The 25,678-nt window shown below is 40.1% G+C and overlaps 1 protein-coding gene across 1 annotated transcript in view; it reads right to left on the bottom strand.

Annotated features, from left to right (window-relative positions):
- Positions 1-5,291: 5,291 nt before the first annotated feature.
- The window catches only part of dchs2 (dachsous cadherin-related 2), a gene marked incomplete at its 5' end in the record, with an annotated part of 58,859 nt that continues 38,472 nt past the window's right edge, over positions 5,292-25,678 (bottom strand). Inside the window, 8 exons of the mRNA XM_079863863.1 lie at positions 5,292-8,447; positions 10,062-10,203; positions 10,326-10,612; positions 10,751-10,881; positions 11,071-11,222; positions 11,450-11,661; positions 12,268-12,381; positions 12,588-13,439. Of these exons, the coding sequence (XP_079719989.1) occupies positions 5,836-8,447; positions 10,062-10,203; positions 10,326-10,612; positions 10,751-10,881; positions 11,071-11,222; positions 11,450-11,661; positions 12,268-12,381; positions 12,588-13,439 (4,502 nt within the window). The 3' untranslated portion in view covers positions 5,292-5,835. The remainder of the gene's footprint in view (positions 8,448-10,061; positions 10,204-10,325; positions 10,613-10,750; positions 10,882-11,070; positions 11,223-11,449; positions 11,662-12,267; positions 12,382-12,587; positions 13,440-25,678) is intronic.

The raw sequence follows: 25,678 nt of genomic DNA, 5'->3' as shown, positions 1-25,678 counted from the left end.
TTGGCCCCCTCCTCTTCATCCTTTACATGCTCCCCCTTGGACAGATCCTCCGTCAACATGGTCTCCACTTCCACTGCTATGCTGATGACACCCAACTCTATCTCTCCTCAAAGACCATCACAGCCTCCACCCACTCAACCCTTACAGCCTGCCTCATTGACATTAAATCATGGATGCAAGAAAACTTTCTCCAACTCAACTGCAATAAATCAGAGATTCTCATAATTGGTCCCAACTCCCTCACCCAACATGCCCAGACCTTTTCCCTCAACATCGACGGCTCCAATGTCACCACTTCCACCTACATCCGCAACCTTGGAACCATCTTCGATCCTACCCTCTCCTTTGTACCACACGTCAACCACATCACCAAAATTGCCTTCTTTCACCTTCGTAACATTGCACGGCTACGTCCCTCCCTGTCTACCATTGCAGCTAAAACACTCATCCATGCCCTTATCACCTCCAGATTGGACTATTGCAACAGCATTCTTTACGGACTACCAAAGAAAACCATCGATAAACTTCAATATGTACAGAACTCAGCTGCCCGCCTTCTCACCTCCACCGGCCGCCACGATCATATCACCCCTGTCCTCTATAACCTCCACTGGCTCCCAGTCAAATACAGGATCAACTTCAAAATACTTCTCCTCACATACAAAGCCCTTAACAACCTTGCCCCTCCATACCTCTCCGTTCTACTAACCCGCCACACTCACGCCCGCCTCCTCAGGTCCGTTGGTGCTGACACACTCAAGACCATCAGAACTAAGCGCCAGACCTGGGGAGACAGAGCCTTCTCCGCTGCTGCACCTACCCTCTGGAACGCCCTCCCCGACCACATCAAACAGTCAAGCACCTTAACATCCTTCAAACAGGCCCTCAAAACTCACCTCTTTGAGCTTGCTTTTCCCTGTTAACAGATTTTCCCAGTTCTTCATCTTCATCCCTTACATCGCCTCCTCTCTTGCTTTGCTTCTGCTTGTCCTTGGTCCTATGTGTTTTTTTTTTTTTGGGTCCTAGTCCTTTGGGACCTATGGGTCCTAGTTTCTTCTTATTTTCTTGTGTTATCCATGTAACCCTGTCTATATACCTTGTTTGTTATCTGTTTTAGTTTTTCTTTGAATGTAAACCAATTAACTGCAAAGCGTCTTTGAGTGTCATTAAAAGCGCTATAAAAAATAAATGTATTATTATTATTATTATTTATTATTATTATTATGTATAACAGAGCTGCCAACTAGGAAAACTCTGATAAAGTTGAATCTGCCACAGGCCTTGATGATCCTGTTCCTCTATCATTGAACATGTCACCTCATCCATTGCTGTGATGAGTGTGTTATCTGATCAGCAGTGTGATTCAGTGGCTGCAGCGTGTCAAGATCATAAATGATAACACTTTACCTCTCACTTTGATCTTTTAGATCTCAAACTTAAAGAAACATTTCAGTCATTAAAACAGCCAATGAATCACCAGGCACAATTCTTCCAACTGGGAAGAGTCTGTCATCAGCAACTTTATAATTTAATACATTCAGGTACTAAACCTCTAACCTGTTTTTTCTTTTGTTTTTTTGTTTTTCATTCTTTAATATTAACCCATAAATTGTATATATTTTACACAGAATTTATATAGCTTGTTGTTTTCAATATGAGATACATTTTCTATCAATAACCATTTAGTTTGTGTGGAAAAACTAAAAGGCTAGAGTCTAAATTGTGAAATCAAATGTTCTCAAGTTCAACCAACATCTTTGATGGAGCAAAAGCAAGTCTGAGAAATAGTCTGAACACCCAAATGTACATAAAAATAAGGCCTTTGCCTTTGTCTCAAGGTCCAGAGAGCAATTTGGAACACATCTGAAAATCATAGAGCTAATGTTCCACATGGTTTTGATAAGGTCTGATGCAAACAATAGAATGTGAGGGAAGCTGAGGCCTATTGTACAAAATACATGGTCATAAATATGCACAGAGGTTTAACACATTCACTGTCAAAAATCGAAAGTATTTTAGCTTTTAACTATGTGATAATCATATATGTAGCTTATGATATATACAAATTAATATAAAAAACCCATTTATAAAAAATATAAACATTCAAAGAAAAGTGTTTAGCATGTAATACCACATGGAATGCAATTTAGACCCTAATTATTATTATTTCTATTATTTCTAATTTTGTTTGATTTAAAAAAAAAAAAGGTATCATAACCTCATTCATTTCATGTATACCTTGTTGTCCACTTATACACACAAACACAAAATAGGCTACATACTGTATGGACTTCAAAATGAGGCCAGAGACCAGCAGTCTCGAACAAAAAAAAGAAAAAGAGAACCAACAAAAATATAGCTCAACTGACCTTGGGGTTTTTGGGGCAAACTTTTGACCCTGTCCTCCTTTCCCTAAATGTCTGGGTCTGGTGTTGTGGAGATTGTTCAGCGGTGATGAATGTTCGGCCATCATTTATGCAGTGCTCTACTGTAGTGATGAAAGATAGTAAACAGAAAGCTGGAGCTGCTGTAAAGTCTGCTGTCTGTCATTTATCTGCATTTAAAGCATCACTCTAAGCTGGCTGAAATCTAACACAGATGTGTAGTCTCTCGTTTTCATGTTTTTTGGCTGCTTTGTCTTAAAGGCTCTGGAATATTGTCGACAAATGGAATGATTTAATGGTTTGGGATTGCAAGGTTTCATTGTTACCAACAAGTGTTGGCAAGTGGCTCAAAGCTCATAGAGTTGATGTGTAATACATTTTTGATGGCTTCTGCGCAAGCTGAAATGAAATCAGGGTATTCCAGAAAATGGTTGGGTGGACAGTTGAAATCTGAACTTTGTATGATTGGAATGATATGGACAATTAATGTTTGAAATCTTTGGTCTGTAGTTTATTCTATTACAGTTTTTATTTTAAATAAGCAGTACGCTTCAAATTAGGCAAAAATGTATTTTCAGAACCATCACCAAAGACATGTATCTAAGCTCTGCAGTTTTTATTTTTTATTTTTACGTTTTCATATTAAACACACAGAGATAAAATAAAAAAGAAACACAGAAGACAGTTTTGGCATGTTAAGTTGGGGCATGAGGTTGATTATGTATTTCAGGAAAAGGAAAAGAAACACTCCCAGATGCTTTGCTATGATGCTTCTGTATGTTTGAGCTTAGAATTGTTTCTCTGAGTCTGTCCAAGCCTCAAAATTATCCATGCTATCCACATTGGAGCACATCTGTATACATTTAAGAGCTGCTTCATAGTGTTTTGTTTGAGTGCTATACATTAAGCCCTATGTACTGTAGCATCCTAAAATGTAATTCAGGCCTTTTTTAATAACCAAAGGTTAATTTGCATGTCTTCCAACACCATTGCTTAAACACATACAAGAAAGTGATCAGATTCCAAAGTGGCATGATAAACAATTTATTGATGTTTTCCATAAATTAGTTATATATATATATCTTTATGTGAGTTTTAATTAAATATGTTTATAATAGGGAGAAAAAAAAATAGATGCAGTATGTGAAACTCACACATGCCAAGTAATCAAATACACATACTGAAGAAGGGCCTGAAAATCAAGCAGATCAATACATCCTTGGTGGCCAAAGATAGCATGGTTTGTTTGTTGTCACCAGTGTCATGGCTCAACTGTTTTTTTGTTTTTGTCAAAGCCGCTGAGCTGAAAACATTTAAAGTAGAAGATGAATAGACGGTAAGGGGTGATTTGTGGGAAATGTGGGAAATGTGGTCATGCGCTTTTACTGAGTTTGGATTATAGGAGTTGTTAAATTGGCTAAGGCATTTCTGCCACCTCACTCATGATTTTAGAGCCCCTTATCATGGTTCTGGAACTTGGCAAATTGGCAAACAGGTGGCCACATTTAACAACTCAGCTATAAGAACATAACTCTGCCTCTTTGTTCCAACAAAACCTTAGTTCCACTTCTTCAAAGTAATGTATAAACAACATATTTGGCGCAATATATTGGTCATGTGACGCACAGGCTTGAAGAGTCTAGCGGTTTAGACTTTGCATGAGGCCTTTTCTGTAATTTCACTAAACTCGTTCAACATTTTGACATACTGAAGAAACAAAAAGTGAGAGAAATTCTAATAGTGAGGAGATTTTCTTATAATTGTAAGCACTGCTACTTGGGCGCAAAGATATCACGCAACACCTGAAATCCGCTATCTCTGCGCCCAAGTAGCATGTGAATTATCACTGAATATAAACCCAACAGATCACTCAGATCACTAGGATCATATCAGCTAGAAATACCAAGGGTTCACTCTACGCATGGCGAGTCCGCTTTTAGCTATTATGCCAGCCGCAGCTGGAACCAGCTTCCAGAGGAGATCAGACGTGCTCCTACAGTAGTCACATTCAAATCCAGACTCAAAACACTTCTGTTTAACTGTGCATTTACTGAATGAGCACTGTGCCAATGTTCGTCCGACTGTTTGTACTGTATTTTATTTTATTTTTCTAAACTGTTTTAATTATTCCTATTTCTTTTATTATTTTAATTTCTTCTATGTAAAGCACTTTGAATTGCCATTGTGTATGAAATGTGCTATATAAATAAACTTGCCTTGCCTTGCCTAACTACACCTGAAGTGCAAACTAGATCTAATGTATGACTGTTTGTGTGTTGGAAAGGTAACATAGCCTACTAAGTAAAATTAAAACATTCTAAAATATCCATAAAACTCACAGTATTATTACAATTTACGGTCAATATAAGTGTAGCCTGGCAAAGGAAACATATTCAGATTGAAATAGTTTATGGAACGGGTGTTCAAATGTGCAAACCTGGTTGTATCAAGGCAGACACTTCCACTAGATGCAGTAGACTTCTTAAGATAGGAGAGATTAGTGGAACAGATACCACATGTAGCTGTGTGATGACAATCCAAGCACCTTTGAGCATTATGAAATCCAGATGTTCAAAATAATTCTTGCCTTAAACTCTAAATAAAACCAGTATGTAAATAATACATTTAAAGCAGCAAGGCCGCATATTGTTATTGGATATAATCCAAATAGCGAATAGTTAGGTGTCCGGGCAGATTGGGTGGCAGCAGAGTCACCACAAAAAGCAAATCCACATTGGCAGCCGACAACGTCCTCTCTCACACCTGAAACTATTTCCTCATTCAACTTTAATATATGGTAAAGTGTGGCCCAGATTATTTATATTAAATTATGATATTAAATCATATTTTCTGTTTCACAGGTACAAACAGAAAACAAAACACACCTTATAGCAGGGCTATATATTTGAGAGTTTTATTAACTAGACTATGGCCCTGATTGTTGAGCATTTTAAAACAAGTGGCAAATGTTTGTCAGTGCAGATAATTACAATGATTGGTCAATACATCACTAATAATTTATCTTAATTTAATCTTAATCTTATTAGGTACTCCATAATGCACAATGAAATGCTTGTTCAGTTCAGTTATACTCAAATGTACTTATAGAGATTGCATAGCATTTTGCTTCCTAACCACCACAATTCAGAAATTCCAAAGCAAATATTTGCCAAAATAAAATGAGAGAATTTTAAGTGAATCAGCATTAAAACAATTAGAAATGATAAAAAAACTCACATAATAAAAATGTTTGTGTGTTGTATTTTTATAACAATAAATTATTATGATTATAACTTTGGTTAATAACATTATTTATAAAAAAAAAACAGTCATTACAGTAATCTTTCATACAACACCAAATAATAATTCATACAACACCAAAACACAAAAGCACATTCTAAATTAAAAAAGTGAAAATTTTTACACATGTACATATATTTGAAACACAAGATTACACTTGAATCTCTGCATCGTCCAAGATATCTCTTGGCAGTGTTGCTATTTTTGTATAGCATCCCAAACCGGTTTCTGAAACCACTGGGGAGGTACTGGGTGTCCTAACGGTAAGTAACGACAGAGAGGGGGAAAAACTAGGAGTCATTGCTGAATGGGTCAGCTCTGTGTTTCTAGTGCAAGTATTGGTGTATGTGGGCAATCTGACCAGGGGCAATCTTCTATGGGGCATTCTGGGAGGGACAGCACGAATTCCTGGTTGGGCAACTGCTGTGATGAGAGGAGGTGGGTGCAAAAGGCTCTGTGACTCTGGCTCCACATCTCTGGCCCTCATCCCTTCATCTGGAAGCATCCCAATGTCTGTAAAAACAGAGGCCAACGATTGGAAGCGTGGCTGCCAATTGAGAAAGTAGTCCCAACCGTAGCTCCCATGTAGCTGTTCCTCAGAGGAAATCAGATTGGTGAGTGAGCCCTCAACTGAACCCTGGTTATCAGGCATAGACATGCACCTTCTTATGACCTCCTCCACTTCCTTCATGTTGACTACCTGAGGAAGCATTCCCTCACCTCCTCCTTCATCCCTGAAATTATGGAGACTATCAGAACTGGGCATATCCACTATTCTGACTATACCAATACTGGCACCAGAAAGTGGGTCTTCATCTACCGAGTGAAAGGAGAGTTGGTCTGAGTCCCCAGGAATCCCTGAGTCTGAGACTCTTGATGCCTGTTGCGTTGTTACAGAGCCAAGCTGTTTGTAACATGGAAACTTGTTGATCATCTTGATCTCTTGATCCTCAGCAGTCTCTTCCTCAGTAGATCCTCTTCCACTTGAGGCTTTTGAGTTTGAGTTTCTTGAAGGGTTTGGTATATCCAATCTTCCCCATGTTTCTAATGGTTCTTGTACATTTTGGAGGTTAATACCATGGATACTGCTGTTAAGGTTGCCATCTGTTGTTCCTAAAGAGTCAGTCTCAAGGTTAAGGTTAGCAGATACGGAGGTTGCCTTCTTTACGGCATTCTCTTTGGACCTGTACCTTAGAACAAGGGCAATGAAGCTCATTAAAAGGAGGAGGAACACTATCAACGACACACTGAGACTGGCAGTGTGGACACTGAGATCAACACTTGCCAGAGACTTTGCTGAACTGGTTATGTTCACAACAACATGACACGTTGATGACCTGGAGTTCAGTTTGGGGCTGCTTGCTAGAACTATCAGGTCCTCTGTTGTCTCGTTTGAGTTCGATCTTCTTCTCTGATACACAGAGTTTGAGACATATAGACAGCCAGTTGTTTTGTTGACACTGAAAAATGGGGATGGGTTGACTAAAGAGTACTCCACTGAGCCATCCAGACCACCATCATGATCCATAGCCATCAGGTTGCCTATACTTTGGCCAACCTTGGCATTAGTCGGCAGAGAGAAATGGTACACATTCTGGGTGAAGATGGGGCTGAACTCATCAATGCCTTCAATTTCGATTTGTAGTCTCAAGGTTGCCACTTGATCTCCTTTGTCACGTGCCTCTACCACAAAGCAGAATTCACTCTCTCCTTCATAGTCAAACATCTGCTTGGTGTAGATGTCTCCAGTAAGAGGATCAATACCAAAGGCATCTTTCTTGTCTGGGTTGCTACTGTCATAGTCCACATAACAGGGGGTTAAAATGGAATAAGTAAGTAGTCCGAAGATTCCTGCATCTTCATCAACAGCATGTACCATGCACACAGGGGTAAAAGCCGGCAGGTTTTCAGACAGCGAGCAGTTGTAGGTAGGGAACATGAAGAATGGGGAATTGTCATTCTCATCAAGTACCAATATGTAAACAACCGCAAATGATACTTTTTTGTAACTTGGAGCACCACAATCTGATGCTTGGACTGTTAAGGTAATTTTTTTATTCTCTTCATAGTCCAGTGTCCCATTAACTTCAAGGACACCTGTTGCAGAGTCCATTCTGATCAAGCCTTTGCTGTTACCTGAGATGATGTTGTACGTTACAGTCCCATTTGCCCCTAGATCAGGATCATAGGCAGAGATATGGATAAGGGCTGTACCTATGGGGCTGTTCTCAGTGACCCATGCATGATACTCTGGACTACTGAAAATAGGTGCATTGTCATTAATATCAAGGACTTTGACTGACACAACAGCTGAGCTGTTCAGGGGTGGGGTTCCCCTGTCTGTCACAGTCACAGTCAATGAATAGGTGTCTGTGGTCTCTTGATCCAGTGTATCACAGAGCACTACTTGGCCAACAGTTCGGCTGTGGGCTTCAGCTGGAATGCTAACAACTTCAAGGCAGAACCGCCTTTCGTCATTTCCAGCTATGATTGCATACTCCAAATGGGTGTTCATATTTGAGTAGTCACTGTCCTCTGCTAATAGAATGAGTAGAGTGCTTCCAACAGATACATCCTCGGGAACACTCACCTGGTATGAGTTCTGTGTGAAGAAGGGGGCATTATCGTTAAAGTCCACCACCTCTATGTCTACAGAAGTGACACTAAATAGACTGGGGTCACCACTGTCATGTGCCTCCACCAGTAGCCGTAACATGTTTCCATTTGCAACATAATTCAGAGGCTTGTTCGTGAACACTGCACCTGTAGGCAGTAGAACATTCAATAGAAATTCAATTTTACACACAGGATTGTTTTATTATTATAGCAAGACACACTAAATTGAACTATGGTAAAACTAAAACCACTCTAATTTACATAACTGAATAAAACCCCAATAAAAATAATTACTTTTACATATCTCTAAGATACATGTTATACTATACAGTATATATGCTCCATTTTTGTGTTTTTATTAGCATTTATACAACAGTTCTGGTTCTCGAATTGTCTGATTTGCTTAGAGCCTTTTCCAGGCATGTGATAATTTCACACAGAAATCGTTTCACAATTTGTATCATGCCACTTGTTTATGCCGCATCTATACTAACAACATTCCTCACAGCGAGCATCAATGGCAGAGGAGCAAACCCAATATAATATATATTTACAAATACTATGTTGTGTGAGTTTTTTTTTAGGTCAGAATGTATTTGGTTAGACCTCAAACGAGAGATTTATATATAAAAATAGTGCCAAGTTTTCTGAGATTTGGGCTCCAAGCCGTCAGTGGCTTTTTACCACTCATGTACAGCCGAGAAGAGTTTTATATCGGCCAGTCCTTTGGGAATTTGCCACTGGCTCTTATGCAGTTAAACATGAGATATAATTTGTATTAGGTATATCAAACAGGCAATCTTTGGTCTTATTAATCTATTACTTGTTCCACATCAAATAGATTTGGCAAATGGCAAAGTTAAGTTTCATAACTTTATATATTTTTTTATATTTATATTTATTTAACTTAAATCCTGTACTAACTAGAGCGCTGCTTTTGTACTTTTGACTGAATTGTTTGCTTGTGTTTATTTCCTATTGTACAAAGTTCTTATACTTTTATATTGGGTATTCTTGTTCATTTAAATATTATTGTTCTTTAAATCATAATTTATTTTATATAAATAATATGCTGTATTTGGTATTGAGAAAGGGTCTGTGAGTGATTATGATTTCGACTTCAGTGAAAGATACATTATTACGGCATTAGATGACGGCAAAATCTGTCTTTATGAGTGAGTCGGTAACAAAGACTTTTATATTGAAAGGAACTGAAACAAGGTTATTAAAAAAATACATTATTTTTACTTTAAACAACACCTTATAAGACACAACCGACAACTGCATTGACTAGTGCTGTCATGGGAAATCCTCTTAACTGAAGCAAACTAAGACAAAGATATCACTTTCTTTAAGCAGACATTCAAACTGATTATTTATTATGAACATAAGATTGACCTGAAGAATAAATGCTAAACCAGATGCAGGTAATACACTCTGTTAGTTGATATCTCTCTCATAATACTCTACATAATACAATAAGATTCAATGAAGCAACACTGCGATCCTTTGTTGCTAGTTCTAAAGTGACGTTTTAGAATAACTGAGCCTTGGGTTCATCTGTTAAACTGTCAAATTGAGATTTGATTCTGCGGCAGAAGGAAGTAGTTTCACACAAAAGAGAGTTTTGAAAAACACTCTGTTATTGTTTCTTATTAATTTACACACTCGTGCCATTGAACTGTTGTATAAAATCAAGCTTGCTTTATTGTATTACTTTAGGTTGAGATTTGTGAGCAAGTAATTTTGGTGGAAAATTACCATTGTCAGGATCAATGTAGAACCCTCTCACTGGGTTGGAAAGAAGTCTGTATGAAATTCTTCCATTTTGGCCAGAGTCTTTATCAGTTGCCGATACAGATACAACATATGTGTCTGCTGATGTATGCTCTGGCAACAAAACCTGGATGTGAGCAGCAAAAGATGGTCAATACTATAAGAAGAGCATGAATAGTGCATGATTGTAACCTATGATACTAAAAAGTAATCAAGACCTCTTAAAATAGTTTAATATAATATTTTTACCTGGTAAGACTCCTGAGAGAAGACTGGAGGGTTATCATTGACATCCAACACCTGGATGGAGAGTTCGGCCTCAGTTTGATGGACAGAGTCTGATGCTTCCACTCTCAATGTATAGACAGCTTGATCTTCATAGTCCAGGCTTTTAGTTGTGGTAATTAACCCAGAGTACTGGTCAATTGCAAAACTTCTGCTGGTCTGATCATCATCTTTGAATCTGTATGTAGCTGAAGGACTAAGGTCTACATCATTTGTAATCACTTGGGTGACAATGTAGCCAACAGGAAGATCTGTGGAGATGGCAAGGAAAGAATAAGTTCAGTGTGTTGTACTTTAACATTTTGAACACATACTAAAACTCTTTAAAACAAATAAGAAAGGTGTGAAAATGCAGACATTGTATCAGTAAACATAAATAAGTTTCTTACTTTCTGCAATGGTCACTGGTTCCATGGATGGAATTGTAGGACTATTATCATTTACATCTACAACCTGGACACGGACAGTGCAGGTGCCTGTAAGGGGAGGACTTCCCATGTCCTTGACCTGAAGAATTAATCTGTATTTGAAAACAAAATAGTTTTTATTAAAAATAGAAATGCATAACCTTTAGGGCTAACAGGAAAATAAATAATTATGATATAATGTCTAAAGGACTTCCATGATTGTTCAATTAATTTCCAATAGACCAATTCCATATAAACTTAATTGTGAAAGAAATTGAAGAAGTCAAGAAAGTTTGCCATACTTGTAGGAGGAGAAAATTTCTCTGTCCAAGACAGCATTGGTGGCAAGAATCCCACGAACAGAGTCGATCACAAACGCATTATTGTGGTTCCCATCCACAATGAAGTAACTGATCTGCCCATTTATACCACTGTCAGAATCTGTCGCTAAAACCTACAAAATTACAGTCATATAATATTAAAATTGGGATCTGAAATGTAAGTTAAAAAACTTTTTGTTTAAACTGATGATCATACACAACATGATTCTATTTGATTTTTGATTACAAAATAGTTAAATAAAGTCAGTTTGTGTTATTGTGTGAATCAGAGTTACAAGATAATTTCATAATAATTACCATATTAATCATGGCATGGTCAAACAAATCTCAAAATTTGTACCTGCATGACATAGGTGTTATGAATCTGACCCTCCCATACTGCTGTTCTGTAGTGGCTTTGCTTGAAAACTGGTGCGTTATCATTGATGTCCTGCAGAGTGATGGCCACCCTGGCATAGGCTGTTTGGTGTCCACTTTCAGCCAGAACCACTAGGTAAATTTTACACTGTACCTCAAAGTCTATCAGTCTCTGCTCCTTAACTGTGATATCACCTGTCAATGGTGATATTTCAGAAAATTAAAAACTTGACAATGCCCCTGGACCACATACTTTATACTACAAAGAACTTTATACTACAAAGCATGATACTTTTTATTCTTTTTATTCTTATTAACTTCAACTACAACTGTTTGTTACATTTACTTTCTCAATACTGGAAATAGATTTAAATTTAAATTTAGAATTTAGAAGTGCCTAACTGAAAGGTGTCTAAGTTAAATTTTTATTCTGTTGTCAACAAAACTGACAAAAGAACTGAAGAATTATTTTTAAGATTTATTATTATTATTATCATACATAAAATTCATGAATAATATTAATGTATTGTAGTATCATTATCATCATCATCATTACAAGTACCACTACTACTACTACTACTACTAATAATAATAATAACAATAATGTATTGCTGTATTATTAAAATCATTACTAATACCATTAATAATAATGCTGACGACAACAACAACAACAACAACAACAACAACAACAACAACAACAACAACAACAACAACAATAATAATAATAATAATAATTATGAAAAGAAATTAGTAAATTTTATTAACACTTTTAAACTATGATGATGCCTATACAATTCTCACCTGTAATTGGGTTAATAGTGAAGGCTTCATTTTCACTGCCGCCGAAAATACTGTACTTGATCGTTCCTTCATCTGCTGTCTGGTCATGAGCTACAACATTTGCAACCCAAGAGCCTTAGAAATGATAAGTGGTACACACAAACACAGTCAGTTCAGCATCCACAATTACTGACCTTCTCAGAAATACAAGCTTTTTTGAAAATTACGTCTAATTAAATGACATTAAAGTAAATCAATGGTGAAATGTCAAGAGAAATATCTCAAAGGTGGAAAGACATCTAAAATCTGTAAGCTTAAAAAAAAAGTTGCTCAAAGTATACCTGTTTTGCTATTTTCTGGTATGGTGACTTCATAGAGTTCCTCAGTAAACTGCAATGGCGGCTCTTCACTCTTAAGGTGAATGAGCAGAAGGCAGCTAGAGGTGAGGGAAGGTTTACCTAGATCCACAGCCCTTATCCGGAGCAGCTTTGTCCCAAACACCTCATTACTCAGGGGGACTTTCAACCTGACAGCTCCAGACCCATCAACCTGAAACAGCTCATCTTCTTCTGCTAGGCTAAACACTACTGTCCCATTGTCTCCTTGGTCTGGATCTTGGGCTGTAACTGTTATGATGGATTGATTAGGATGTGTGGTCATGGAAGAGACTGACACCCGCATGGGTTCCTTAACACATGCAGGTGGATTGTCATTAATATCTTCTACATGTATTGTAATTGTAGCGATTGAGCTGCGTGGACCTTGGCTGCAGCCGTCAGTAGCTACAGCGCGGAAGACATGCTGGGAACGAGTTTCACGGTCCAATGGCTTTGTGAGCCTTACCACACCAGTAGAACCATCAACATAAAAGTTTCCAGAATTATCCTCCTCCAAGGAGAAGGTCACTACACCATTGGGCCCCTCGTCGGGATCCCATGCTATCAGATGTAGGATCTCTGAACCCACATGGAGCCCCTCACTAATGCTGGCACGATAGCTTTTCCGAGTGAATGAGGGGCTGTTATCGTTTTCATCTGAGAGGGTGACGTGCAGCATTGCAGTGGAGCTCAGAGGTGGACGCCCATGGTCAGTAGCAGTGATGAGAAGGGAGTAGTTGGATCGTTCCTCTCTATCCAGGAATCTAATGGTGCTGATCGCCCCAGTCACAGCGTCAATGCTGAAACACTCTTCAGCTTATAATAGTGGATGAAAAAGAGACATAAGCACTGATTCAGACCCTGAAAGGTTTTCTTTAAGTATACATTTTTTTTATAAACAATACCATTCAAATGTTTTGGATCAGAAATAATTTTTTTTTTTTTAGATTTAGATTTTTTATTTTTTTATTTAGATTTAGATTTCTGAACGATCAAGTGACACAGAAGACTGGAGTCATGAAAATTAAGCTTTGCTTTCACAGGAATAAGTTACATTTTAAAATATATTAAAGTGCCATTATTATGCTTTTTCAGATATTACCTTTCATATAGTGTAATATAGCTGTCTGTCTGTGAATGTAAAAGGTCTCCAGCAAAGTTTTAAAGATCAAAGTGCTCGATAAAAGAGTTATTTTCTCCCAAAAAAATGTCTACTTTGACCAGCCCTCAAACACTATAGTGCTAGCTGAGGCTTGGAAGTGTTTAGTTTGTGTTGTTGACATACGCTGTTTTCTGTGCTGTGAAATCAAATCCACTTTGCATGCACTACCAAAGGATGAAGACTCGGGCTTGTATTGAAACGGTAAAACGACGCCATCATTACTGTTTGTAACACAATATATTAGAGATGCTCAGATCAGTTCTAACGTCACCCAAATCCACTGTTAAAAGCAAATCATCCAACCGCCACCTACCCGCACCAATGATTTTCTCTGATTTAAAAATCCGCACCTGACCCACACCCGATCGTCACATTACAATTATTCAAATTCTCAGTGTTAAGCGTGATGATATGCTATTACATTATACTGAAGTAGGCTGCTTTTAAATGAACATTTATTTAAAGCAAAAGTTCTTCTTTGGCAAAATTTCAGGGGTCGGCAACCTATATGGCACACAGAGGGGTAATTGCTGGCACGTGAGCAAAAGCGAGATATGTGTATATCGAGTACGAGTACATTGGACCTGCATAACGATTTACATTTTGAGGTAATCATTCATCATAGTAGCACAGCTTGTATTATTAAGTTAGGAGCTATAAATATGATTAAAGTGTGAGATTTAAATTACGAAAGCGAGCAGCTCTGAAAGCACATTAAAGCAGTCAAAAGATACTGACCGACAACTTACAGCTTGATCCGCTATTAGCTTTGAAAATTGCTTCCACCATTATGTTGGAAAACACTCTTATCAGAATAATTTATCTTAAGATTGTGTATATTTTTAGATAAACTTGTCAAGTTATTAAGCAATGTCTCATGCAGGTTCCTTTTGTGTTTTATATAATGACCACTAGGATGTGCTCTAGGCATGTTTTCAACTAAAGTAAAAGAGTGATGCAGTAAAAGAGTTTGTTGCATTTTACTATGAGATGAGAGTTAATGATTTATCTCTCATCCACCCACAATTTTCGGAATGTTATTATCCGCAGCATCAGCGGATATAACTGTGATCTGCGCATCACTACTATGTATACAAGTGGCAAGGAAGCCTCCGGAGTTGAAATTCAGATATGGTCACTGGAGTTTAATTTCTGACATGCGCTGTAAACAATTAGACCAATCACAACAGACTGGACCACCTGACCAATCAGAGCAGAGTAGGGTCTCGGAAAAGAGGGGTTTATAGAAAGACTGAATCCCTTTGTTGAACCGTTTCAGACACTGTGAGGAAAGAGGGGATGATGCACCAAGCCACAAATTGTGGCCCACTCTCTCATCTGTTCCCCTTCCCAATTTATCAGATTGGGGTTTAAAGCAGGGTTATGCTACTTGATAAACATATTTATGGGTTTAGAGCTTGGCAGATGAGAGCTGGCATGGACTAAGTCGCAGTAAACAGCCCACTCTCTCATCTGTTGTCATCCCCAATTCAACAGATTGGGGATTAAGCAGGGTTGTGCTCTCTTGTGAATGGGTTAGTGCCCATTACCAGAATAGTCAAAGGTAATAGTGGGGCCTTTTGGCACAGTAGATCTGTATTATGCATGCCAGAGAAGTAATTGGCAATGTCACTTTGTAAAGAAAGACTACGCACCTGAGCACATACACATTCAAACGTGCATGCCTATAGACTAAACATGTAATGTGCATGTACATGCCGTCACCGTTTTCACAGATTCACGTTTTTGAAGTTTACACAGAGATAATAATGACGGGCAGGACTGCCATCAGCCAATTATACTGCCGTGATTTCACACATGCTTCAGACACCAGTTTCTGCTGACGTGTCCCCATAGCTTCAGCATCTGATGCAGCATCTCATTCCTCTCTCAGGGAACTGGGGATACATACGTAATCCAAAGAGGTTATTTTATAGTGTACTAATATTTTAAAATTACAGTTACTATTGTAACCTCCTTTTCCTGCTGGAGGGAACGAGACATAGTGTTAATGTAGTGACACTAGAGGTTGCATATGGGGACCCCAAACACCTCTGACACTTTGATAAAAGACAAATGAGAATTGGCGAGTGAAAGGAGCTGGCGTGCATCCACTCATTCAGGTTTGTGCTGAGGAGCCGAGAGCATGTACCGGCCATTTCAGCAGATGGTTCAATGTTTTAGCAGGAGGGACACTATGTCTTGTTCCCTCCATCAGGGAACGGAGGTTACAATAGTTACCAAGACGTCGCACATCTGTCACTCACATCTGAACCAGATTTTAGAGCTGGGGAAGAGCTCTTCTTCCTAAGTAGGAAAAAAACACTACTGAGACCACATCCTGCCAAAGGGGAGGTTAATATGTGGAGAATACATCACATGGACTTATCAACTGGGAAGTACCACACATGGAAAGAAGTCGCTGCAGTAGTTCCTAAAAGGGCCAAAAGGGCACAGCAGAGCACACCTTTTGCCTGCTAAGCCAAGGCAATGGCATCAACTATCCAGTGGGCCAACCTCTGTTTGGAAATAGCCTTCTTCTGCTGACCCCCAAAACAAACAAAGAGCTGCTCAGAGGTCCTAAAGCTCTCCATGCGGTCCAAGTAAACAGACAGGGCGTGTACTGGACACAGCAAAGATAAGGCTGGGTCAGCCTCGTCTCGAGGCAGTGCATGCAAGTTAACCACTTGATCCCTAAGAAGTGGTAGTGGGAACTTTGGACATGTAGCCGGCTGGGATCTCAGGATCACATGAGAGTATGCCAAACTGAACTCAAGGCATTTCACTGGAAGAAAACGCCTGCAGGTCCCCGACCCTCTTGATGGAAGTTAGCATGTTCAGAAGCTCTGTCTTCAAGGAAAGGGCACTTAGCTCAACTGACTCCAGGGGCTCAAAAAAGCTGTAAGCCCAGCAAGACCATAGAGAGGTTCCAAGAGGGAATAAGGCACAGTCTTGGAGGATTTAACCTCCTGGTGCTTCTGAGGAATCTGATTATCGGGTCATGCTTTCCTTAAGATCTACTGTACACTGCGTTGTGATGTGCTGCTATGGTGCCACATACACTTTCAAAGGTAGAGGAGGACAGCCGTAACTCTCCTGCAGGAAGGAAAGCACTGACGAGAATAGGCATATCCAGCCCGTTCTCATCCCAAGGCGTCATATACTGACGCTTTTGACATTTCGTCTACATCCAACGCACATGGCACCCTTTATCGTCAATATGCTAGGTTGTGCTAGGTTGTTAGGTTGTTCCCCGTCCCTGAGAAAGGAGGTCCTTCCTCAGGGGGATTTGCCAGGGAGCTCGGAGAACCAAGGGATGTAAGAGGCCCGCAGTAACTTCAGGTGGGCGAGTTGCAACATGCGAACAGGCAGTTTATGTATGCAACTGTTGCCATGTTGTCCATCCGGACCAACAAATGCTTGCCCTAGATCAACAACTGAAACCTCCACAGGGCCAGCCATACCGCTAGCAACTTTAGGCAATTGATATTCCAACACAGTCGAGGTCCTGTCCAGGAGGCTGCGTGCTTGTTGCATACAGCACCCCAAGCCAGACTTGGACGATGCATTTGGTGTGACAACAACATATCTAGACACTTGTTCTAAGGGAACCCCTGCCCATAGAAATGCAAGGTCTGTCCAAGGGCTGAACATACAGTGACATATTGGCATGATAGCCACGCAATGTGTACTGCAGTGCCATGCCCATCTCGGGACTTAAGTCTGAAGCCAGTGGTCTAAAGTGGTCTCATATGCATCAACCCAAGTGGCATTACTACCACAGAGAAATATGGCGTCCTCTGCGATAGTAACGCCACTCAGGTTGATGCATATGAGACCCCAGGAGCCTCTGAAATTATTTCAGTGGGACCGCTGTTCTTCCTCTGAATGATTTCAGGCATCAACATCTTGAAGAGAAGTCTATGCAGGGCCCAGTTCAAAACTCGTAGGTCTAAGATTGGTCGTAACCCATCACCTTTATTTGGTATGAAGTAAGGGCTGTAAAATCCATCTCGGCTGGAGGAACAGGCTCTATTGCGCCAAGGACATCTATTGCGCCAAGGGCATCTCTATTGCGCCAAGGGCATCCTGCCACCAAGTAAAAAGGATGGCGTTGAACCAGGGCGGGCGCCTGGCAAACTGAATCGCATAGCCGAGTCTGAACAAATCTGAATGAGTGGATGCACGCCAGCTCCTTTTATACACATATGTCCAGGGGAGTGGAGCATGCAAATTCCACTTGCCTATTTTCATTAGCCTTTTCTCAAAGTATCAGAGGTGTTTGGGGCTCCTATCATGTCACTATATCGACACAACGTCAAAGAGAGTGACAGAGGGGAACTACATTTTTTCAGAAATCAAGGACTAGATCCCCTTCATGTTTTCCAGAGTGAAATTACTTTTGTTTTTTCTTTTATTATTTTGCTATGTATTTAATTATATTATATTGAAATTCATAAAATAACCGGTTAATAACATTAATATTTAGTCCAATCCTTTCATTGTACACAGGAGCATCACTTCAACAGGACACTTAAACAGCTATGCTACAGAACTACTAATAAATATATAATACAAATAAATAATTTCTGTTGCTGTAGGTATGTCTTCAATATAATTACTGCCATGCCATGAACATGTATTCATTACTTCAATGAGCTCTTTGTTTCTGCCTTAAATTATTACATTGTTTAAATTAATACATTATTAGTTAACTGTGTGATTTGTATATGTACTTTTCTGAAATACATAACTTGTATAACACCTCTGATAAGTAATGTAGTACATGTATTTTATGTAAAGCAGCTTTAAAACAATATGTATTGTGAAAAGCACTATATAACTAAATGTGAATTTAATTTAATTGAATAAATTATACTATTTGAAAAGTAGGTTATGGAATTCCAGAATGGGAATTATTGTTTATAATATAATTATTGTTTCTACTCAGAGTTCAAATTAAAAACATTTTGTTTACTAATCCCTTGTATCAATGCATAAAATGTAATAAAAGCAGTTTGATGTAAAATCAGTAAATGTCAATAATGTGAAGGACACACAGTAAATTCCCCGGTGTTAAATTAACACCGCTCGGTGTTCATATGGGAACCACCAGCAGGGTGTTAAAAGTAACACTGAAATAGTGTTAGAGTTAATTAGATAATTAAATAATTAATTGAGTGATGATTGTTCGATTATTGAAGACACCTGATGATAACAAGCAGAATCACTGAAGAAAGGAGAAACAACAGAACTACAACTGACTTCCGGACACAGCTTTAGATGAAATCAACTGAAAAGACATGAAATCGCTCTTATTACAAACCAGTTTGACCTTATTTCTGTCATTCATCTACAGAAGTTTTATTTTGAGAATTAACAAATTTTTAGATGTTGAAGTTTTATTGAAAATGTTCGGTCGCCCTTATGGTGATCACTGTTTCCTCTAGTTGGGTGGTTTGACAATTTATATAATGTTTTTATGTTAGTTGTTGTCTTTGTAACAGTGTTTACTGAAACACATAATTTGTTGCAAAGGAAACCATAAACAAAGATATGATATATTGTAACGGTGGTCACCCAATAGAAAAAAATAAAATAATAATGAGGCAAGAATCGAACCCGGGTCTCCGGCGTGGTAACACGGAGTCCTAACCGCTAGACCACAATACTAATTTTCTCAGTAGTCAGCAACAGTCTTACATCGACTCTCAGTCCCAAAGCCTCAAGAAAAAAAACAATCATTAATGTTCGGGCACCAGACAAGTATACACTTGCCACAAAGATTATCGTCCCGGATAGCTATACCAACCACCCGTTACATACAAAAAGAGAAAAAAAAAAAAAAAAACCACATAAGAAATTATATACAACTGTGTTTAATAAGAATAAACAAGTTTTTCTTTTCTTTTTATCAACACAGTGTACCTCAAAAATAATACAAGAATAAACAAGAGAAAAAAATCAACACTCTTTAAATCACGGTAGCAATGTATATTCAAGTTAAAAAAATAGAGAGAGAGAAAAAATAAAAAATAAAAATAAACAACAACAAGAGAAAACTAGTGTGTGTGTGTGTGTGTGTGTGTGTGTGTGTGTGTGTGTGATTTAATTTCGTGTTTGGGAATATAGCAACACTGACCAAGATGGCAGCACAGGTAGTCAAAAGTGACTCGGGAACATCGGCAGCGTCAGCCCGTCTTGCTTCAATCTTTTCCCCCTGCTCCACCAAGCCACCGGTTTAGGAGTACGGTGCAAAACTCCAGTCCGATTCAAAACTTGAGAAAGACTTGAGAAAGCATTCGTAGGCCAAAGAACACATCCGCTAGCGAGAGGCTAACCAAGTAGCCCTACCTCCTCTCTATGATGCCCGAAAACACACTTCTTGAGAAATCCACCCGCAATGACTGCCTCCCACGGGAATGTAACGCACACACCTCGTCAGTTGAACATGACCATGACCGTGCTATACTCTTTAAACCATGCCCTTATATACTCAGTCATTTCCGTTGTTAATTTCCTCTCCTCCAATCCTGCCAGAGTATAATTTTGGGAGGACGTGACAGAAAATGAAAGTACTTAAAGGGGCAGTACAGAAAATATCTGTATTGCTACACTCTCCCCCCCTGGCTGGAACAACCCATGGTTGTTAAGAGAAAAGAATCAAAAACCCAAGAACTCCACCTCATCTGAGGTTTCTTGAAAGAGGTTTTGAAGTCTCCTCTTCGCCTGGTCCTCCAACTCCTCAGCTGTTGGAAAACACATTTTAAGATTGCACACATGTGCAGTGCGCACATCTTCTCCAGTGGCCTCCAACGCTATGCGGTAATTCAAAGGTCCCAGGGTTTTCAAAATCCGGTAAGGCCCTTTCCATTTAGGTGCCAATTTTGCACTAAACTTGTGTTGTGCACTGGACTGAGGAAAGTTTCGAAGCCATACCCGGTCTTTGATTTTGAAAGAGATGTCTTGTCTTTTTTTGTTATAGTTCCGGAGTTGTCGATGTTGGGCTTTTCTGCTGCTCTCTCTAGCTTGAGATTGCAGTTGTTGAATGTGACAAACCACATCATAAGGGGAAGCGTCTGGAGTGAGATTTGGACTGTGAAGTATTTTATCCATTGGCCCGTGCAGTTACCTTCCGAGCTGTAATTCTGCAGGGGTTACTCCAATGGTCTCCTGGATGGCAGAATTCATGGCAAATCGCAACTCCGATAAGAACTGATCCCATTTCGTGTGGTTGTCATCCACATATGCCGCAATCATGTTTTTAAGAGTTCTGTTCACACGTTCAGTCATGTTAGTCTGAGGATGATATGCAGTGGTTAACTTGTGGGTAATGCTCCATTTTTCACATACTTCTCTGAACACAGATGAGATGAATTGGCTGCCCCTATCCGAAATAATGAAGTCTGGAACTCCCCACCAGGTTAAGATTTCTTTTCTTAAAATTGTTGCAACACTCTGAGCAGTGGCGTGACGCATGGGGAAAAACTCAACCCATCGGGTGTAATAATCAACGAAAACCAGCAAGTACTCATTTTGCTGTGTACTCTGAGGTAGTGGGCCCATAATATCAACTCCCAGCATTTCACTTGGACGGGTAGTGGTAATTGCTTGGAGTTTCCCTGCAGGTTTCTGGTTATCATGCCTGAGGGTTTGGCATGTCACACAACTCCTGACATGATGTTTCACATTAGTCCACATTCCTGGTCAAAACGCTACTTCCTGGAGCCGTTTATAGGTTTTATAGATTCCTCGATGGCCACTTAGGGGGTGAGAATGATAATGCTGTAGGAGTGTTGGCCTGAGACTGCTGGGAACATACACTCTATAGTGTATTTGCTCATTCGCTAGGTAAGTTTTGTGATACAACTTATCCTCTACCACTTCATATTGGTCCATTTGTGGACTTTGTTTTTCTGCTACTGCCTGTAATAGCTTTGTTATTTCAGAGTCTTTATGCTGTTCCTCCCACAGGACAACATCTGACACTGGAAGCTTTTGCTGGTTGTAAAGGGTGCAACATGCTGTGATGGGAGGACTTGCTGTAGTGGAAGACCTGGACAAAGCATCAGGGGCTACGTTTAATTTCCCTTTACGGTATTCAATGACGAAGTTGAATTTTTGCAGTCTCAGGACCCATCGGATGAGGCGACTGTTGGTTTTGGTGGATCCCATGACCCATTGCAGAGCGGAATGGTCCGTGACAACAGTGAAGAGTTTATGTTCAAGGTAATGTTGCCACTTTTCCAAGGCCCACACAACTGCCAGACACTCTTTTTCTGTTGCCGTGTAGTTGATTTCTGCCCCAGTTAAGGCTCGGCTGGCGTAAGCAATAACCTCCTCTCTGCCTAGATCTTTCCGCTGTGTGAGAATAGCACCCAGTCCTGTGTCGCTGACATCTGTATATACGATGAATGGGACTCGAAGATCAGGGTGGCCGAGAATGGGGGGTGACGAGAGGCATGCTTTTAACTGGTCAAACGCTTGTTGACACAGCGTCGTCCATTTAAACCCTTGTCCCTTTTTTTCATTGAATTTAGGGGCTCAGCAATTTTAGAAAAATTGGGCACAAACCGGTGGTACCATCCAGATAAGCCCAGGAACCGCTGAACTTCCTTCAAGTTGCAAGGAGCAGGAAAGGTGCGAATGGCCTCAACTTTACTTGGATCAGCCGTGATGCCTTTAGTGCTCACCACATGACCCAGAAAAGTGATTTCTGAAAGACAAAACTTGCACTTTTTCAAGTTAATAGTCAAACCAGCAGTTTCCAGCCTGTGGAGAACAGTCTGAAGGTCACAGAAATGCTGGTTCACGGAGGGAGAATAAATGATGATGTCATCAATATAGACAAAACATATTTTACTTCTTTGCTCCCCCAGGACTGTCTCCATCAACCTCTGGAAGGTAGCAGGTGCATTTTTTAAATCAAAAGGCATAACGTTGAAGTGATATAGACCAGCAGGCACGATGAAAGCAGTCTTGGCTTTACTATCAGGGTGCATAGTCACTTGCCAATACCCGCTATTGAGGTCTATGGTAGAGAAAATGGATGCCCCAGAGAGTGATTCTAGGATCTCTGTGATATTTGGAAGGGGGTAAGCGTCATTTTCTGTAGTTGCATTGACTTTACGATAGTCTACACAGAACCTTAATTTTCCATTTTTCTTTGGAACAAGGACTACTGGTGAGGCCCAACCAGAATGTGAGGGCTTCACAATTCCTTCTTTCAACATCACCTCCAATTGTTCCTCCATTGCCTGTTGTTTTACAGGGGACAACCGATAGGGCCGTTGCTTGATAGGTACCTGACAGGTGGTGTAAATGCGATGTTTCAGGACATCCGTTCGTCCAGTTTGGTGAGTACATACTCGTGGGTTGCTTTCTAAGATCTGAAGTAGCTGCTGCTTTTCATCCAGGGGTAGATGTGCTTTACTTACAGCATCCATAATTAGTGTTGCATCATCCACACTGTCAGTTTGTTGCATGGTCAAAAAAGGTTGGGGAGGAGGAACAGCACTTAACAGGGACAAGTTTAGTTTGCTTTTGCTGGTTCTTTTCTCCTCCTTCATGGGTGGCGAGTTAACAAGGGGTTCACTGGCATTTCCAGGTTGAAATGGATATTCTTCAGCAAGGTCAGACTTGAAGGAATATTTGTGTTCGCTGACATTAATCTGTAGGCCGCTGAAAAAGATAAAGTCCAACCCCAGGACGATGGCATAAGCAAGGGCTTGAGAAGGGAGGACAACAGCAGGTAATGTAATGGCTTTACCATGTAGATGAATAGTAGTGTTTATCCATCCTAAAGGACTCTCACCTTTGCCATTGGCCAGATAGAGAGGACCACAAGACCATGGTTGGAGTTGGTCCTGGATGGCAAGCTGCTTCATAAGATTTTCGTGAATTAGCGTGTAACTTGCTCCAGTATCCATGATGGCTTTCCCCATCCAAAATCCAATGCGGATTGGGACTACTAATTGCTGTGGTATGGTCATAAATGCAATTGATCCTGAAGTGTCTGAGATACTCTGGGTTTCTACTTGTGACTGGGATGTTCCAGAGGCTGCTACAGTGTTATTGGAAGGCCGTCCCCCTGATTTTGCAGAGTGGTGAGAATACTTTCCATGGGGGAACTGTTGTTGACCAGAAGACTGATGAGATGGATGTACATACAGTGGGCAATTTCCTGGAGGATGTGGTCCATTACATCTCCAACACTGTACCGGTGGTTTCTCAGCAGGTCGGTTGGGTTGGGTCACTTGGTGTTTTTGTGAATTTGCTTGTTGTTTAAGGCCCACACGCCCTTCATACCAAAGCTGTTCTTCGAAATCCTTTTCCAGTTGGTGTCCGAGTTTAACCAAATCTTCGACGGTGTTCACCCGACTTTGCAGCTGACTTGCCAGGTAAGGCTTGATATTTTTTAGGATCATTTTGACAATCTCATTTTCTGTTAGAGTGGTCTTCCATCTTTTGCACAGTGCACGATAAGTGAATGCAAAGTCTCTAAATGATACTTTCTCCCCTTGAACTCTCGTACGGACCCGTTCAGCCAGCTCATCCTCATAGTCCTCAGACAGGAAAGCAGAGAGGAACGAGGTCTCAAATTCCTTCCACGTGGTTATATTAAAACGACTTACTTCCCACCAGTCACGTGCAGTGCCATGCAATACTGTGCAGAAGGTAGCCAGGAGGTCTGCATCTGTCAAAGGATGTAGAGCCAGAAAATCTTGACACTTGGTCAAGTACAATAGAGGGTCAATATCATCTGTAGGCCGCCCAAAAGTGGGAAAGGTTAATTTAATATGGTCATTTTTCACAATAGGGGTCGATAGAGAAGTTGAAATAGTCTCTGGTGCTTGGGATGTTGGGAGTGTAGTACTCGGAACTTGAGCTGTGGTTTGTTTCATTTGGGGTTCAACAGTTTTCTTATTGTACACTTGGAAATCATTTCGCAGCTCGGCTACACAGATACGACATTTGTCAATTTGTGTTTCACATTGCTGAAGATTTGTGGTTATATTATCAAGGCCACTCCGAAGTGTATGTTGGATGGCTTGGATATCCTGTTGGACCTCCACCCGTAGCCTTTCCATCTGATCACGAACTGCAGAAATGATAGTTGATTCCATTTTCTGAATTTCTTTCGAGAACATCAGTTTCACAGCCTTAACCAATTGGTCGGTCTCAGCTGCCTCTTGTTGTTTAGATGCAGTCAGTAGGGTGAGAACCTGTTGCTTGTTGGTCTCCACCTTGGCCGAAAGATCGTTGATCTGGTTTTCACGGTGGGAAGAGGAGGCTTTCAGTACTTGGGTAAGCTCATTTACATTTCTCTCCTGGTTTTTCATGAATTCACTCAAATTGTCCCAGTTACCTTGTACCTGAGCAGTGAAATGGTGAATTTCCCTCCCAGGGGTTGGAAGGACGCCGGGCAAGGCATGCTGATCCATTGAGGAAAGAGATGCAACATCAGGGGACGTACAAAGTTGCATGTTATCAGATTCTGGGGCCCAAGTGACGGGTTGTACTGATGTGCCTCCTAGAGCAGGGGAGAGCATCCGTACCTGGGTTCCCGGATAGGGAAAACTGTATGGAGTGGAAATGTTGGGTACATCCGGTTCATCAATGTCCACATAAGTGGAGTATGGGGGAGGTGTAGTGGCCATGTATGGTAATGTTTGGGTGTATTGTAAATGTTTGGAAATAAATAAATGAAAATCAAGATACTGTATGTGGGCAACAGGGGCTTAGTAAAATAACAAAATCAACAGCTTGTTCCTCAATAGTCAATTTAGAACATTTTCCCCAAACACCATCAAAGGAGAAAACCCACCAAATACATATTCAAAAGCAGACAACACCAATTGACAAAGATTAAATCAAGTACGTGTCACACTTT

This window comes from Squalius cephalus (assembly GCF_949319135.1).
Source record: "Squalius cephalus genome assembly, chromosome: 2".
Lineage (NCBI taxonomy): Eukaryota > Metazoa > Chordata > Actinopteri > Cypriniformes > Leuciscidae > Squalius > Squalius cephalus.
Note: the sequence above shows the minus strand (reverse complement) of the source record. Positions and strands in the feature narration are given on the sequence as shown.